Below are 19172 nucleotides of genomic sequence, written 5' to 3' on the forward strand. Positions count from 1 at the left end.
GTTAGTTGATAACATCATATACTATTTTAAATATTTTTTATATTTTTCTAGTATTATTATCCTTTTATAATTACTCTAGGTGCTATATTATGTAATTTGCTTTACGTAAAAAGGACGTTGATGGACTTACACTAAGGCCAACAGTCCTCTAATTTGACCCTAATATGACCCATAGATTAGGCCATCCCTATCAATGAAGCAGAATAGAGAAAGGAAATGGGAGAGTACCAAGGTTGATTTTCAATACAATGATGAATGCACTCATTTGTATGATTGAAAGTGTGTTAGTGAATGTAGTTATTGATACCCCGTTATGGTTGAATTTGATATTAAAAGAAATAGAGTTTGTATTATTCTTGAACATTTCTTAAGAGTTTAAATGTAATTGAAGGGACGCAACATGGAAAGTCCCCACTCTGTGAACAGTCCAAGAAGAACTCTCAGTCTGTCAAAGCNGCGGAGGGCAACTGTGTCCTTTTTGGACCCTGATGACAAAACCTCTGGCTTCGGATTGTCTGGCGATCATGGCCCTAAGCCTTCTGAAGTTTATGGTTTTGTAGGTTCTATTACCACTGTTGTTGCTACAGGTCTTCTTCCCTTTTATTCTGCTCTTCAGAATTTTAACCCTTTTATGTCTATACTCTCTTATACGTGCTTTCTATGCGCAATATTATATGTGATGATTGTAACTTTTAGTTAGCCACCAAGTTTTTCGTGATGCTCATATGGGATTTTGACTTTAATTGCATTGAATAGTTATTTTCTTCATATGGGCATATGTTCCAAAATCATGGCTACACTCTGCTGGCATCTCGTACTATCCTAGCAGGTTAGACATCCTTACTCCTATTGTTATTTGAACCTATGGAAAGTGTCAAATGTAATTGTTTTGGTGCACAAAACAACAATTTTTTGTCGAGAAAACCTGAAGTGAGAAGTTCTAGAGTGTTAATTAAGGTTTACAAATGTAAACTCGATCACGGTGCATGAAACAATGTCAAGTTAGCTGTTAAGTAGGGCTTTTGGGAAGGGATGGAAGTTATTAAGCCCAACTTTTTCCTTTAGAGTCTTTAATAGTGAATATATATGGAAAAAGGATTTCAAATCAGCTGTTTATGTAACCAATGTGAATTTTGCATCAGTTTTTGCTTTCGAGATAATGGAGTGGGGAACTTGGTTCTCGCATATGTAGGAAAAAAAATTGTTTTCGGATATTGGGCTTTTCAGAGTGTTTGTGTGACAAAATGTTAGTAAAACAACTTCTGGCTTTTCAGATATTGGGCTTTAGCAGTACCAACATATGTGATGGTGACCATTATTTTGATGCTGGGATTCTACATTGGCCTTAACTTTATTTCAACACCTTCGCCTTCTTCTTTAAACACAGTTTTTGGTGAGTTCAATGCCAAATTCTTCAGTGACACGTCTGCTTAATTTTTATTGTTACATGTTAGTAAACGATACAAGTTTGACTCCCAATTCATTTGGATTTTTCTTTTCTTGAGGCTGTGCTATCAGATAGAATCCAAAATCCAAANCATTGCTTTAAAGTTTTCTNATAACTGATATGAACATCTCTTTGTATAGATGAATTCAGTAGAGATCCTTTGAGTAACGAGTGTTCTCTAGAAGATGAAAAGCCCATTGATCCCATTTCAGATATCGGCCTTGACAGAATCAATGATGTTATGTTCAATAATGCAACCTAACAGTCACACATATCTCTCAATCCTNTTATGATGGGAATTGCTATCAAGCAAGTGCTGCTAATTTGGGTTATTGTAGGAGAAGCTATAGCTACAGAGGTGAAATTTATTAAATTGGTGTTGTGAGAGAATGATTTCATTCCATCTTACGGTAGAATTTCCTTTTAACGCTGATTTTTTTAGGTCTAGTTTTTAAAAGCTGTTATCTGCTTATTTTGGAGTTTTGAACCTTGCTACTTGATGAATTGGTGGTGAAGAGTTGTAGATAAGGAAACGACCTCTTTGTTTATATGGGAAATATTATATATCTGACTCTTGTCCCAGAATTGTGGTTGTATTTGTGCACATGGCCCACCCACCGTGGAATTATCAGGCCTCAGCATATCGGAGATAGGTACCTAACATGATATTGACACGACCACTTGAACACGCCCAATGCCCACCAAAATATGGGAGACGGGGATATAACCTTTATGTATGTAATNTGATAAATTTCAATTGAGAATAAAGTAGTTAAAATGAGAAGTATTTATTTTTTTTCATATATGGTTGATGTTACAAGTTACAAGTTAACCATTTAGCCCAAAATGTGATTTCTATTATTGTGATAAAAAAAACATAGACATAAGATATTTATATCAAAAATAAATTTAGTGCCTTTTATTTTGGATTGCTTTTTAAATTTAAAAAAAAAGGACAATTTCTAATAGTACTTTGTTTTACAAGGATAAATAAGAGTTGAGGACTCTCGCTTATCAGAGTTTAACTTTATCTGCCAGGTCCAATATTCAGACAGTGACAACTTTATATTACTGTTTCAAAGCCGAAACAAATAAAACTAATTCAAAGATAAAAATGTGAATACCACAATTAAAAATATTATTTACAAAAAAATGTTGGAAACTCTTTAAAGAAAAACAAATACAACATTTGTAATACATATAAAGTATACCTTTTTTATTTATTTCAAAGCTTATATAAATAATAAGGTATGTTTATCAAAAAATTCGTTGAGTATTTTTATAAATTAATGATATATTAAAGATAGTAATAGAAACTTTCGTTATCGTTAAAGATGTTTTTATATTAATCTAAAGATTTATATTTTTTTTTTACTTCCTAAGTTAAGTTTTGATGTTCAATGTCAACCTTTAGTTCCTATGATATAAAAAATGTGTCAAATCAGTACTATACTTTAACAAATCACAAGTTGTTCATTAAGTGATTTGTTGTTCATAACACCTTTCGTTGACAAATCACAAAATATTGGATACCTAGGTATGAAAACTTGTGATTTTTTGTTCATTAAGTGTTGTCATAAGGATTGATTTGATACATTTTTCATATCATAGGGACTAAAGATTGACATTTTTAAAAGTGGAGACTAAACGAACTTTTAACTTAGGGACAAAAAAATAGTTTAAACCTAATCTAAAATTTTAAGGTAACAATTTTTTTAGATATACTTTAATTTTCATAATGAAAACACTTATATTTTAACAATGATGTGTATATGATTTTCTTATTCAAATACACTATTGTATTTTCATTATGCTTATCAATTAATTAAAAACATCATAATCTAAGTTACTGTTGGCGGGTAAAAAAAAAAACTAGTTTGATACATATAAAATTTCAAACAAATTAAAAATTGAAAACATTTATTATGAAAATTAATAAATTAATGATAGATATGGGTTTGGTATTTAAGACGTGGAATAAATTGCTGAGGATATAAGGGTGGTGGTAAACTTAGGGACGGCGATAGAAAGGGAAGCGGTGAAGATGGTGGGTTTGAAGCGAATGATACGACGGCGCTCCAGTCTCCGTGACTACGTTGTGGGTTTCTTCCTCGATCTTCATCAAGTTTCATTTTCCTTTTTTTTTTTTTTTTTTAATTACGTTAGATTCTTAGTTTTAACCAGGTTTCGTTTTTCTTTGCAGTTTGTAAATAAGAAAGCAATCGAGGAGGAGCGCGCTCGACTGTAAGTTCAATTTATGGTTTCTGTGAAGTGTTGTAGTTTTTGTTACGAAGGGAAGTGAAAGAGTAAGTGATGTTGACTGGCAGTTTTTTTTTTTTTTTTTAATTTTAATTTTTTAAAGTGGAGATGAAATGAAGAGGGATACTTTGCCGATATGGCTGAGTTCAAACAGCATGGTGGTAAGGTAAGGTATCGCAATTATAATATCAGTGTGCTAATTTGCTCAGACATTCTTGCAATATTGCATTTACTTTACTTTGCTGTTAGTGGCAAACAACTATTTTAGAATAAATTCTTTTGTTTGTATAGCATGTGATTTGGTCTGGTGGAATTTGTTGAAGCTCGTTCATACGAGATCAATGTTGGTTTTCTCTGTTTAATTCTAATTTCTATGTTCCAAGTAGGATGACACACCATATACATAAACTAAAACTAACTTTCCAAACCCCATATCTCTCAGTTTTGCTAAATTGGTCTAAACTAGCTTGCTTAGAAGTTAGAACTCTACTTATGTGCTAGGCCAATTAAACTCAAAACAGTTATCTGTATATTGTTTGGATCAGTACACACAGACGCACTATCTGTCTAATAAGGAAGAAAGTGATTGACTGTTTAAACTAGAAACATGTCTAGGCTATACCAGCTAAGAAAGAAAGAATATGAAAGATTTACCTGTGATTTGTGCAGATTGGTGTAGCTAATAAAGTGATAATACCTGCAATGGCAGCTGTGAAGTTTCCTGATCTTGAAGTCAGCTTCTCGGATGGTAAAACAATGAAGCTTCNTATCCGTGTTTCTGATCTTGCAGTTGGTTCTGATAAATCTTCTGTCCCCAAGGCATCTTTGGTTTGTCTTTCATTTCGAGCAAGCTCCCAGGTAATGGATTATGGTAATGTTTTGTGATTATGTAATTTCTATGGTGTACAGTCCACACTATTACGTTGCCTGCTTATTCGAGTGCATATTCGAGTGCAGGCAACACCAACCATGTATGTCTTGCACTGCTTCTGGTTTACACTTTTTCCAGTGCCCTAGTTGTGTTAAATGCCAATCCAACTCTTACTGGTCATTGGCATTCAATGTGTTTTAACATTTATTCAAACAAAGCCCTAATGGTTGACATTTAATGGTAGCATTTGTTGTAGTCTTATTCTATTTGATTGAGAGCTGAACAATGTCATCTATTACTTGTCCCTGCAAAGGGAATTTAATTGTCATTGGAGACAAGAAGAAAATAATAGAGTAAAGATATCGTAAAGAGAAGATACTTTATTTACTCTTATTGGGCTATGTTTGCATTTCAGCCTTAAGAATCCTTGTCTTTTTTATGGCAAATCTCATTTATTGCTGCAATCTTGACATGACCTGCTGCAATGAATTTGCAACTCTAAGAAGTACATTTTACACCTTTTATTCTGAGTACAAGTGATGAAGGAACTAGATATTATGCTTGTTGTATTGTTTGGTATGTTTGTCAGTAACCATATTTTCGGCTTAATTTGGTACTGTTGCTGCAGTAAATTCATTTTTGTATATCTTTGACAGGAAATGATCAACTCTTGGAGTGCACCTTTTCTTGAAGCATTTGGAAAATCAAAAGGTGTTCGTTTATATCAGGTAATTTATCTGTTTCTTTCAGGTTTATGCTTTTTGTTGTTGATCATGATCTATTTAGTCAGTCGTACATGACAACAGATAAGTTGTAAAGAAAAAGATGACAAAACAAGTTATGCATTCACCTTTTTTAGATGTGTTTGTCACAAGGTATTGGTGATATATATAAAAGTGCTTAGAAGGTTATCATGGAATTTGAAAATTCTACTTGATTTTCTTAAGTTTTTCCGTTTTGTGCCACTGTTTGTCTAAGATGAAAACCCTGAACTTAGTTTCTTGGAGAGAGTTTCGCAATCAATCACTTCCTCTGTTGACCCTAACGGAGAAAAAAACCAGGGAAAGAAAACTCTGTAAGTTATTGCTAATTTTATCACTAGGGCAGTATAATGGTGGAGGTTGGAGTGGCGTAGAGTAGCCTCTGGCCATCATTTCATACCTGTACTAGAGTTTTTTATGTACCAGGGGTTGCAGCTGCTAATTGCAGCCACCATCAGAAATCATGGCCAACTTGGTCGCTGTGGCTGGCAGAGGGAAATTCCCCTTTTTATTCCTGAACAACTTTTTGGGATTTTCAGTCTTCATTTGAAAAATAGACGTAGGGTGCAAGATTTGTTCTTTCTGTCATTAGGATGAACACAAGAAAGACCAAAATACAGCACAATGTTTCCTTTCCAACTCTGTTCTGGTCTTTCTCTCTATTCTCCCACAAGTCTCTTTGTTCTCTATCTTCTACAGGTCTTTTCATTTCGTCTTTGTTTTCTGTTCTGATTTTTTTTTTCCATCTTTATTTTTTTTTTTTATCTTTGAGCTTTTATATGCTGTGGTGTAAATTATTTTTAAGCTATATCTGAACTTTATCAGTCATTCTGTGAGTTGCCGAACACTGGAGTGGTCAGCGGTTTTGGCGAGCTATTGTTTATCACTTATGTAGCAAAAAAATGTAAACAGTTAAGAATATACATAATTTAGAACACTTAAAATGTTAATATATATATATATATATATATATATATATATGTATGACCTATACAATTTTTATACTGAAATTATAATAGCTACTGTGAATGTTTTGCCAATTGCATTTATGCACGGGTTGATTCCAATTCTTAATTATTAAGTGTATTTTGAACCCACTTCAGTCATGAAATTGACTTGTAAGGTCGTCTTTGTATCCATGATTAGATACTATAATTTTTAATATTTTTAGTCTATGTAAGATTTCCAGGACATTCTCTCACTGAATACTGGGCATCTTAGAGGTGAGACTAAATATTTATGGGTGGTGTGATAAGAAGTGATATGATAGGTCTAACAAATGTCAATAGGATAAACTTTAATATCATATTGTAGTGACTGCTAGTAGATGTGTGTTATGTATACATGAATGTTCTTATCTGTAATGAATAATAAGAAATACAATAATAAGGAACAAAATCAATATTTAATTATAGGAAATATCTTATACTATATTTTCCTTCAAATCATATCATATCTCTCTCCATTTAATGTAATATTCAAATCATATCTCTAACAAATATATTTAATTTTCAAAGAATTTGAAGTACATAAAATGAAGGTTAAAATCAATATTTCATTTTTTAATTTTCATTATCATTGTCTCTTGCTAACTATAGAAGCCATTGTGATTGATGTCTTCTTAGCAATCCTTGTTGTGGACACATGCTGAGGACGGATTCAGTGACTTTTTTCTGGAAAAAGTCACTTAACTTTAGTTCATTTCATGTGTTGAATAACCAACTTTAATTTTCCAAAACAAATTATAAAAGAAATCAGCTACAAATTGAACAAAGTTAACTAAAGTCAGGTTACTTTTCCCGAAACAAATGTCTCACTGAATCCGTTCCTGACAATGCCATGTCATTGGCAATTATCACCAATTAACATTGATTGTTTCCTGTGTTCTTTGGTCATCATCACCATTGACGTCCTTTAATAGAATTCCAACTTAATTTGGATTATAATTCTATTCATCAACTCTGTCCCAAACATAAAAGAAATGTGATTCTTAAGAAAATCCAATTCCAAGAAAATTGGATTAAAATTATAATTTCAAATTGTAATTCCAATATTATTATTTAAACAGAATTTCGGTGATTATTTCTTTATTTCTATCTTTTCAATCACTAGCTACAATTATTTCATGAAGTTATATCGTGTTTCCTGTCAGGTATCATTTATAGATTCGTGGCTTGTGTCGGCCTCCTATAAAGCGTTTCCTTCTCTGGACAATGAAGAAGCCAAATAATCATGAAAGCAAGGATACACTTGAGAAGCATATGGTCTATTCATTCGGTGACCACTATTATTTCAGAAAAGAACTTCAGATATTGAATCTTCTAACAGGGTTAAAAGCTTTTTGATATTCTTTAATTTTTCAGCAAGTGAAGTTATTAGTTATAAATAAAACTGTTTTTAACATTCCTACCTCACAGGTATATCTTTCTACTTGATAATTTCGGTAGAGTAAGATGGCAAGACTTTGGGTTGGCAAAAAAAGATGAAATATCTTCTCTTCATTCTTGCACATCACTTCTTCTGGATGAGAAATGAGGTTAGGGCTAGTTTAATCTGTTTTTATGACTGGTTTCAGTTTGGTAAAAGTATTCTTGAAACATTTATTTTCACTCCCCATCCCTGTCTGTTCTATTTTATTTGTTCATTGTTTCTTTGTGCGAGAGCTTACAATGATTTTATGCATGTGCAGATATGGAGTATGATGGATATGAGTGAGTTATGCAATTTTAACTAGTGACATCTGCGGGGACTGGAAATTGTAACCCAAGGAAGTATCCATGTGATGATAAATAGAGTACATTTTTTCAATATTTCTTGTTCCAATTTTCTTTTTAATCATATATTGAAATTCATTCAAATAAAAGCACACTAAAACATACAAATTTATGGAAAAAACCAAAGATTTATTCTAGGAATTTGGTAAACTATTAAATGTTTGTTACTTGAAATTCAACCGTTATTGAAAAGGGGAGAATAGACTAAACGCCCGACCGTGTCATTGTAGAGACTTGAGTTGAAAGAGGGCAGACTTTAACCATTCTCAACTGCATGACACCGGATAGATTATTCCAGAAAGAGGAGTGAGTGGGTCATCTTCTTCTGTGGAGTTGGCCGTTAAAGATCAGCAGAAAGATATAGTAACATCCCATGCATAACTCCGATCCATTCTATATATCTCCTCTTATCGTAACATTTCATTCAAAGTCATTTGGGTTGATGCAGTATCTGCTTTTGATATGTCTACACTTTTTATTTGTTTTCAAAAATAGCTACAACATAACAATCTTAATCTTTGAAGAATCAAACCTCCAGAATGTAAGAATGAGGAAGTTACTTTTGTTGCACAAGACAAAAAATAACAATTCTCCAACCGCAAATGATAATCATCTTCAATTCATGTGGAAAGAAAAATGTTGAAAGAAAATTAAGCATCTAATTTTTAATAAACAAGAAAATTAATATGCAAATTACTATAAAAAAAATACTGGATTTTATAAATCTGTTTTCATGAGCATAAAGACAGAACCAAGATTAATTGACTTTAGATTCAATTTGTTGTTTTTAAGAAGATACTGAACCTAAGATGAAATGCACTTTCAGCTCTATGTAAACTAATTGTCTTGGAATAATCAAACATCAATGACGCATGTGAACTGGGTGCGATCAATGGTCTTTACAAATCATCTTGTCTCTCAATTTTAAAGAATAATAAGTTAACATGCATGAAGGGTCTCTACAGATTATCCACTAACATAAAGTATTAAGGGAGTACATTTTTTCATTATAATTTTTTTTTTCATTTTCTTCTTTTGATCAATGACAGACAGGATTAAAAAACATAAGCCTAATTTATTTAGTTTTTTATGAAGTGGCTAATTTAGAAAAATAAATAAAATTTTAGTTTACTATAATAAAGTGTGTAACAGGTTCCAAGTTCTTCTGAAAGAAATTCCATTTGAAGTTATAAACATCCCACAGGTTAAGGGGGTGAATAGGTGCGGTGGCTTTGGAATCCAAAAGCCAGTGGAAAACAATTGATCGCAAAACACACACATACATCGGTGCGGTGAGATGGAAGAAGAAGAAGCTGTTCCGGTCGAAGCTGTTCCGGCAAAATATGGTTACTGACAAACATACCAAACAATACAACAAGCATAATATCTAGTTCCTTCATCACTTGTACTCAGAATAAAAGGTGTAAAATGTACTTCTTAGAGTTGCAAATTCATTGCAGCAGGTCATGTCAAGATTGCAGCAATAAATGAGATTTGCCATAAAAAAGACAAGGATTCTTAAGGCTGAAATGCAAACATAGCCCAGTAAGAGTAAATAAAGTATCTTCCCTTTACGATATCTTTACTCTATTATTTTCTTCTTGTCTCCAATGACATTTAAATATTCCGTACCGCGTTATAAAAAATGAATTTTTAACTATTTATCATTTATTACGGTTTTGTTACTATATTAATTTTTTATACTTATTTCTAGTATAAGTGGTGTAAAAAAATTTATCTTATTTATAATATTGCCATTGTATCATTTTTTATACCTGATCAATTTCATCTATAGGTATAAAAAGTCTATTTTACACTAGTGTGAGTATAAGCATGAACATGGTGTAGAAACAAGATAACTATGGGGTAATTTTCCCCTTAGATAAAAAGAAAGGAAAAGAAAAATCAACATTAATTATCCTTAATGCATGTAAGCAAGAAGACAGTATTTAAAAATCAAAGTATGCAAACAACAACAATTATGACAAATCTCATTCATAGAGAGGACATAAAATTGCATACATCATATAAATCCTGAATGGCCCTAACAGTACCCCTTCCCAATTCAGGTGTTTCAATCTCTTTATATTATGTCAATGTAAAAATAATGTCAGACTTCAACATCTAGGTGTTTAACTCTCAACACATTATTCAAATTTACATTATCATCGAATTAGAAATACACTCAAGATCAATAGGACTTCAATTAAGACTTGTAATGTGGGCCAGGGTATAGGTGAGGTAAAAAGAGAGAAAAATCAAGGCTAAAATCAAAGAGAGGTGTTATGAAAAACGAATGCAAAAATCATTCACAGATGCATATAAACAACACAAGTTCTGAAATGTAAATAAACAGGAATGCATCACACAATGAAAGGAAGTAAGGCAAGGCTCAAATCTCACAAAGGATAAAATCTTGTCAAAACTAGTTCAAAACTCACATTTCATGTAAAAACTATTCAATTCTATTGAAAGAAATTGTAAAATCTAGCTAGAAACTATCAACTCAAATTATAAACTCAAAAAATCATTCACAATCAAGAACTAAAAATAGTAGACAAGTAATCATGCAAAATCTGTCAAACTCAACAAAGAACATCAATGTATCAACCTAAACAAGTTTGAAACTATGAAAAAAAAGTTAAGAAAAGAGGATAGAAACTCACTATCTAAAAACAACAAATAACTAAGAATCTCACTATCAAATCTAAAACAGAATACTAAAACAAGATAGAAACTAAAACTACTCTTAAAACAACAAAGATATTGTACTTAACATCACTACAATTTTATAAAAGCAAAATAAAACTCAAAATCTCTTAAAACAGTAAAAGAAACTAGCTACACAAGTTTAAAACTAGAAATGAAAGTTCAAGTCAAAGATAAACTATAAAAATAGAAAAAAAAAAGTTTAAAAATGCATATGAATACTTGAATAAACCTAAAAAACATCAAAATAGTTTAAATATTCAACGAAAACTAAATCTACAATCTACAATAAGCAAACCAAACATGTTAAAAAGAAAGAAACTAACAAAGCAAAGTAAGCTTGAATCAAACCAACATCTCTCTAATATTATGTAGTAAGTATCATAGCTGGAGAAAACTTAGAAGACAATTAAAAGAAAGTTTAATAATAAATTAATAAATAAAAAGACAATTAAAAGTGAAGAAACAAGAAAAAGAAATGAAATTCTTTTGCCCATTCTTGCATCTCTTTTCTCCAAACTATCATTCTAGAAAGAAAAAAAAATCAAGAAAAAATATTTTCCAACAAAAGACAACTTTGAAAAGTAATGATTGAATAAAACTTTAATGTCATGTAATGATCATAGAGTACGAAGGAAATGAGTGAGAGAATGTTAATAGGAAGATAAAATTTCAAGAAAACACAAGAAACTAAGAAAATGTGAAAAGAAATATAAAGAGTTGACAAATGTATGAAAAAAAAAACTATCTAAAGAAATGGAAGAAAGGAGCAATACCGAGAGATGTTAGACAAAGAAGAAAGGGATGAGAAATGAAGGAGAAGGAACAAGTTGCACATAAAATCCACGTAAGAAAAGGAACCTGAACTACAATATTTACTACAATATTTTTGTTACCCGGAGAAATAAAACAGAATAGATCTATGAAAAAGTTACTCATGCACTCAAGGCAAATATCTGGACTATAAAACACATATTCTTCTATATTGAAGAGCTTTCTTGCTTGAATTCAAGAAGAATATAAAGAAAATAGATTGAGATCTTTTAAGAAAGGACGGTATGATATAACCAAGAGTGTTTATATCAACATACAGCAGAGATGTAACTTTTGACTCATAATACTAGGTCAAACACAAGCACTTTCCCATTCAACCAGTTGGCCACAGGCCACTGGCTCGAATCCAACCCATAAACCCAACATATATACATACACCTCATGACCCTTGGGGAATAGCATCCCCTCCCTCCACAGAAATTAAATAACATAAATAGCCTTAATTTCTCTATTCAGATGGATTATGGAATCAACAATGACATTATAGACACCATTATGGCTTGAGAGAAATTAACTATAAACAAAAAAATTAACTAATCTTATGCATAAGCTAATCTTATATAGATTTGATTAACTATAAACACAAAAATTAACCAAATTATTACCTTCAACTTTTCATGAGCTTCTTTCACAGTCTTTCTATCCTTTTGCTTTCTCCAATTATATCCATACTTTCTAAAGTACCTCAAAGCCTTTCTATCAAATAGAAAAAGTGTACCACCTCAAATTATGAAGTAAAATTCAAAGCTTTTATGTCTTCGTAAACTCAAATTAATGATAGGAATATGATTAGAAGGTAAAAGATAGAGTGAAAATAACAAGTTATAAGAAAACAACAAAATACTAATAATAACATCCTACATCCTAATGAATTGTGATGATTATGCAATAAATACACAAGGCGCTTTTTTGTTACCAAGCTTCACGAATTTTTTTTGAATAATGTGCCTTTATTCCTTAAATTGAAATAAAATATCTATTGGAACATGAATAAATTAAACTCAGATAATGATAAATTAAAAAACTTCATACAGTTTTAAAATAATTAAATTCAGTTAAATGAACTCAGGAAGGAGGATACATCAATTTTGAAACACATTGTTCAGCACCTAGAAAAATATGATTAATTCAGGCCAAAATGTTCATAAACACCAAGTTGCACTAAATAAGTCAAGGAAAATCAGTTTGTGAAACCTTCTTGGGCAATTCATCTAATCCATATATCAAAAGTATATACTGGTGCAAATTAATATTAAGTAACATAGATAATGGCATGTTAGTAATAAATGCTTTTGGGCCAATGCAAAAGGCCAACCGAAAAGGTCACAAACATAAAACATAATAATAGATGGCCTTGGACCTTAGTAAATCCAGATTCAAGGGGGTCTCAACTTACTAACCAAACCAACAACACTTGCTTTTGCATGCTCAAATTCCATGTGAAAGAAAGAGACAAATAATTACAATTCTTTTTTTTTTTATTATTATAAAGGCCTAAGAAGACCACTAAAGAAGGAATAAGCTGCAGAACAAAACCAAAATATTTAAAAAATAAAAGTGGATATAGAGCTAGAGATATCAACAAACCAATGGATTCATAACAATCCTCATGTTGGGTTGAATGTATTTCCACAAAACTCTTAAAATGCCAGACAACTTCTGACCAGTTAGACTTAAAGGATCGAGACAAGCATCAATGTGAAATTTTGAATTTTCATTATGTAGAATGATAGCACTACACTAATCAACAGTATTAAACTATTAAAATTGTATAATTAAATGATATATATGTTTATTTCTCAACCTAGATATTACTTGAAAGAGAAATACTGTGTGTACAACGAAGTGGAAAAGAGAAAGGAGAGTAAAATATTACATGTTATTAGTGATAGATAGATACAGAGGAAAAAGTAGTGTCCTATACTACTAAAAATTGTTGTATGAATATCTACTTATCATAATCCATACATTAGAATGGTTGCTCCATACACTGTATGAATTTAGTAAACAAAAAGAATCAGGGCACCAAAGCAATCAAAGGAATATTATACAAATAAACTGATGGTAAGAAATTAAATTACAAGGTTTGTACTCATTTAATCACTATACTATGGATATTTTATTGGGACTAAAATCTTATCAAACCTGTATGCTATTGGATCATAGGGGTGAAAAATGTTGAATAATTGCCGCCAAGCTGGCATCTCTCCTCTTATATTTTCCTGCTGCCAATATTCTTATCATTTACCTAAAACAAACAAGAAAGAATACATAGATATCAACCTAGATGCATATGATTAAAAACTGGATGTTATTATGATTGGGACTTGTAATCATAACTTTTTTTCCTGATAAAAGCACATAAAGTGTTTTAACATTAATTTAATAAAGCCAAACAAAATTGAATGAAGAATGTTAGTACAAAAGAACACACAGCGAAAGTTGATCAGTGTTAGAATACATGACAAAATTTCATAGTATAGCAACAATAGTATTTTACAATTAATTTGAATATATCTTAGGTTACCTCTCAAGATTAGTCCCTATATTTCTTTACCCCAATGATTCATTAATCCGTTAGAATTATGATCTAGCATTGGCAAATCTTATATGTTTTTGTATCACATTGGAAAACATCATACGTTATGAACCTCGCCAAGAGATTCCAATATTAATGGTCTATTATACAAGGAGGCAAATGAACCAACGAGATGTAATGGGTGACTGGTAACTGGAAAACCCAGTTAGTATAGGAGGTGATAAGAGTAGTTAGAGAGGTCTATTTGGAAAATTTGAGAGTTGAGGAGAGGGACTTATAAATATAACTTTCTATCGATGGGGAAGTATTCTTTTTAGGTGCTAATAACCTGTTTTCACAGTTGTAGTAGAAGAAGGGGTTTCCCTTTGCAAAGAGGAATAACATAATCTCTCTGGTTATCTTCCCCTTCATATGTCTTTCATAATCTTCATATCATATCAAGACAACATTAACATTTACTTTTAACTAAAAAGCTAAAACAAATGTCAAGCCGACATAATAGCTTTTCTCTGCAACAATATCTTAATTCTTTTATGGGTAATGATACTTTGACATCTAGAATATGATAAATTTTTTACACTGCCACGTGTCACATTCTGGGTGGTTCACGTGTTTTAAAAAATAAAATAACAAAATGACACGGATTTACTGTAGAGTTCAAAATAAGTGATAGATTCAAAGATGTCTTCTTGGTGCTAAAAGTTAGCTTAAACTACCCAGTTATTTGTACATTGCTACCACTTTTCTATCTGGACCATCACTTCAAAGAAAAATGTTTCCTTCGGGATGAACTTTGATATAAATGTGTTCTTATAATAATTAATGAATTTTATTCAATAACATTGGTTAAAAATAAACTGTGGAATTCAAAACAAGTGACAGATTCAAAAATGCCCTCCTCGTGTTAAAAGTTAGTCTAAACTACCTACTTATTTGTACATTGATATCAGGTCATTTTATTTTTTAAAACATGTGGACCACCCAAAATGTGACAAGTGGCGGTGTCAAAAATTTGTCACATTTTGGGTGTTAAAATATCATTACCCTTCTTTTATTAATAGTCTCATCCCCTAGTTGTCGCACAATACAAAAGAATCCTTATACTTATGTCATGCCAAGCGTCATTAGACTCGTTACGAGGCAAAGACAACGTGGAGTTCTGATCAGACAAGCCTTATCCCTACAGGTTGCGATGCTATTTTCTCAGCTAATATTTTACTCAACAGCAGTCAGTGGCTTAAAGTAAATTTTATTAAAAATACGCAATTACTGAAAATTTTATTGAAACAAAATAAAAAGACAAAAGAAGAGTACATGAATTAAAAGGTGAAAAAAAATTGCAGAAAATAAATGAAAAATTCCAAGCCCTAATCGTAAATTTCTTTCCAATACTCACGCTGCGTAAATCATAATTTGAATTTGATGATTCTGAGTAGGACTCGAAGTAACAGGTGGCCTCTTCTCCGTGGCATCCGGTGGTGGTGTTCTTCCAAGAGTTGTGAATTCAGTTCTTCGTAATGCAGGTTCAATAGCGTTTCCCTTACGTCGCAAATGTAAATAAGTAACGAGAGAGTTAGGAAATGTGCATTCTTTCTTGGAGTAAGACTGGCCTCCAACACTTTTATCTTGTCTGCGTTTTATGATTTCCAGGGTTTGGATGGGCTTCACGATTCCGCTGAAGACGACGCCGGGTAGGTCCCAGAATGGACCAGGGGACTTGTCGGAGAGAAGGAGGAGGAGTAACCAAAACATAAATTATGCTGTTTCTATTCTTTTATTTTTGGATTGGGAAATGCAGTTGCAAGATTAAGTCTCTTTATTTTTTTTTTATACTATGGGCTATTTTGTATTGGGCCATGTTAAATGGGGGCTATTTTGTATTGGGCCATGTTAGATCCATATTAGTCGCCTTAAACTATTATGGTTTGATTGAGTTGGGTTACCTGGATTCTTCATATGTGTTTTTAGGGGTTTTAGTGGTTTAGGATGGTGTAGGGTGGTGTAGGATGGTGTAAGGTGGTGTAACATTACGTAACCATTACGTATCATTACATATGGGTTTTGGGTGGGTTTGGACGCGCCACAATGCCTTTGGAAGGGGTTTATAGTGGGTTTCGACGGGTTTATATGTGTTTTTGGGGGTTTTAGTGGTGTAGGGTGGTGTAGGATGGTGTAGGGNTTGATGATTCTGAGTAGGACTCGAAGTAACAGGTGGCCTCTTCTTCGTGGCATCCGGTGGCGGTGTTCTTCCAAGAGTTGTGAATTCAGTTCTTCGTAATGCAGGTTCAATAGCGTTTCCCTTACGTCGCAAATGTAAATAAGTAACGAGAGAATTAGGAACTGTGCATTCTTTCTTGCAGTAAGGCTGGCCTCCAACACTTTTATCTTGTCTGCGTTTTATGATTTCCAGGGTTTGGATGAGCTTTACGATTCCGCTGAAGACGACGCCGGGTAGGTCCCAGAACGGACCAGGGGACTTGTCGGAGAGAAGGAGGAGGAGTAACCAAAACACAAATTATGCTGTTTCTATTCTTTTATTTTTGGATTGGGAAATGCAGTTGCAAGATTAAGTCTCTGTATTTTTTTTATACTATGGGCTATTTTGTATTGGGCCATGTTAAATGGGGGCTATTTTGTATTGGGCCATGTTAGATCCATATTAGTCACCTTAAACTATTATGGTTTGATTGAGTTGGGTTACCTGGATTCTTCATATGTGTTTTTGGGNGTTTTAGTGGTTTAGGATGGTGTAGGGTGGTGTAGGATGGTGTAGGGTGGTGTAACATTACGTAACCATTACGTATCATTACATATGGGTTTTGGGTGGGTTTGAACGCGCCACAATGCCTTTGGAAGGGGTTTATAGTGGGTTTCGACGGATTTATATGTGTTTTTGGGGGTTTTAGTGGTGTAGGGTGGTGTAGGCTGGTGTAGGGTGGTGTAACATTACGTAACCATTACGTAACATTACGTAAACATTACGTATGGGTTTTGGTTGGGTTTGGACGCGCTGCAATGCCTTTGGAAGGGGTTTATAATGGGTTTCGACGAGTTTATATGTGTTTTCGTGTTTAGGGTTTAGGGTTTTTAGGGGTTTAGGGTTTAGGGTTTTTAGGGTTTAAGGTTTACGGTTTACGGTTTTTAGGGGATTAGGGTTTAGGGTTTAAACGACACGTTTGGAACATACATATTCAATTGATTTTGTAGAACCCGTTTGGGACGTACAAACCCATAGGATTTTTACAACACGTTTGGAACATACAAGTTGAATTGATTTTGTAGAACCCGTTTGGAACATACAAACCCATTGCATTATTCAACATAACATCATTGATTCTGTCAAGGCCGATATCTGAAATGGGATCGACGGGCTTTTCATCTTCTAGAGAACACTCGTTACTCGAAGGATCTCTACTGAATTCATCTAAACAAAGAGATGTTCATATTAGTTATCAGAAAACTTTAAAGCAATGCTTTGGATTTTGGATTCTATTTGATAGCACAACCTCAAGAAAAGAAAAATCCAAATGAATTGGGAGTCAAACTTGTATCGTTTACTAACATGTAACAATCAAAATTAAGCATACGTGTCACTGAAGAATTTGGAATCGAACTCACCAAAAATTGTGTTTAAAGAAGAAGGCGAAGGTGTTGAAATAAAGTTAAGGCCAATGTAGAATCCCAACATCAAAATAATGGTCACCATCACATATGTTGGTACTGCTAAAGCCCAATATCTGAAAAGCCAGAAGTTGTTTTACTAACATCTTTCCACACAAACACTCTGAAAAGCCCAATATCCGAAAACAATTTTTTCCCCTACATATGCGAGAACCAAGTTCCCCACTCCATTATCTCGAAAGCAGAAACTGATGCAAAATTCACATTGGTTACATAAACAGCTGATTTGAAATCCTTTTTCCATATATATTCACTATTAAAGACTTTAAAGGAAAAAGTTGGGCTTAATAACTTCCATCCCTTCCCAAAAGCCCTACTTAACAGCTAAATTGACATTGTTTCATGCACCGTGACCGAGTTTACATTTGTAAACCTTAAAATTAACACTCCAGAACTTCTCACTTTAGGTTTTCTCAACAAAAAATTGTTGTTTTGTGCACCAAAACAATTACATCTGACACTTTCCATAGGTTCAAATAACAACAGGAGTAAGGATGTCTAACCTGCTAGGATAGTACGAGATGCCAGCAGATTGTAGCCATGATTCTGGAACATATGCCCATATGAAGAAAATAACTATTCAATGCAATTAAAGTCGAAATCCCATATGAGCATCACGAAAAACTTGGTGGCTAACTAAAAGTTACAATCATCACATATAATGTTGCGCATAGAAAGCACGTATAAGAGAGTATAGACAGAAAAGGGTTAAAATTCTGAAGAGCAGAATAAAAGGGAAGAAGACCTGTAGCAACAACAGTGGTAATAGAACCTACAAAACCATAAACTTCAGAAGGCTTAGGGCCATGATCGCCAGACAATCCGAAGCCAGAGGTTTTTTCATCAGGGTCCAAAAAGGACACAGTTGCCCTTCGTTGCTTTGACAGACGGAGAGTTCTTCTTGGACTGTTCACAGAGTGGGGACTTTCCATGTTGCGTCCCTTCAATTACATTTAAACTCTTAACAAATGCTCAAGAATAATACAAACTCTGTTTCTTTTAATATCAAATTCAACCATAACGGGGTATCCATAACTACATTCACTAACACACTTTCAATCATACAAATGAGTGCATTCATCATTGTATTGAAAATCTGCCTTGGTACTCTCCGATTTCCTTTCTCTATTTTGCTTCATTGATAGGGATGGCCCAATCTATGGGTCATATTAGGGTCAAATTAGAGGACTGTTGGCCTTAGTGTAAGTCCATCAACGTCCTTTTTACGTAAAGTAAATTAGAGTAATTATAAAAGGATAATAATACGAGAAAAATATAAAAAATATTTAAAATAGTA

The 19172-nt window shown here is 32.9% G+C and overlaps 2 protein-coding genes and 1 pseudogene across 4 annotated transcripts in view; 2 read left to right on the top strand and 1 right to left on the bottom strand.

Moving 5' to 3' along the window:
* Positions 1–31: 31 nt before the first annotated feature.
* LOC106752418 (phosphatidylinositol N-acetylglucosaminyltransferase subunit P-like) lies at positions 32–2051 on the top strand. Of its 3 annotated transcripts, XR_001375152.2 has the most exons (5): positions 33–587; positions 757–829; positions 1275–1393; positions 1588–1805; positions 1890–2051. XR_001375152.2 is itself a non-coding variant. In XM_014634099.2 (4 exons), the coding sequence occupies exons 1-4, from the start codon at positions 401–403 to the stop codon at positions 1707–1709; spliced, it is 471 nt and encodes a 156-aa protein (XP_014489585.1). In that variant the 5' UTR covers positions 32–400; the 3' UTR covers positions 1710–2051. The 3 variants fall into 3 exon arrangements, 2 of the variants coding, with proteins under 2 accessions (XP_014489585.1, XP_014489584.1); XM_014634099.2 differs by having other exon boundaries at positions 32–587; positions 787–829; positions 1588–2051; XM_014634098.2 differs by having other exon boundaries at positions 1588–2051.
* LOC106752414 lies at positions 1740–8196 on the top strand (annotated as a pseudogene).
* A 7390-nt stretch (positions 8197–15586) lies between these two features.
* The window catches only part of LOC106752415, a 6201-nt gene continuing 2615 nt past the window's right edge, over positions 15587–19172 (bottom strand). Inside the window, exons 2-6 of the mRNA XM_022777121.1 lie at positions 18621–18816; positions 18379–18451; positions 17813–17931; positions 17480–17618; positions 15587–15824 (exon numbers count right to left, since the gene is read on the bottom strand). Of these exons, the coding sequence (XP_022632842.1) occupies positions 15587–15824; positions 17480–17618; positions 17813–17931; positions 18379–18451; positions 18621–18807 (756 nt within the window). The 5' untranslated portion in view covers positions 18808–18816. The remainder of the gene's footprint in view (positions 15825–17479; positions 17619–17812; positions 17932–18378; positions 18452–18620; positions 18817–19172) is intronic.

Source organism: Vigna radiata, unplaced genomic scaffold, assembly GCF_000741045.1.
Source record: "Vigna radiata var. radiata cultivar VC1973A unplaced genomic scaffold, Vradiata_ver6 scaffold_324, whole genome shotgun sequence".
NCBI lineage: Eukaryota > Viridiplantae > Streptophyta > Magnoliopsida > Fabales > Fabaceae > Vigna > Vigna radiata.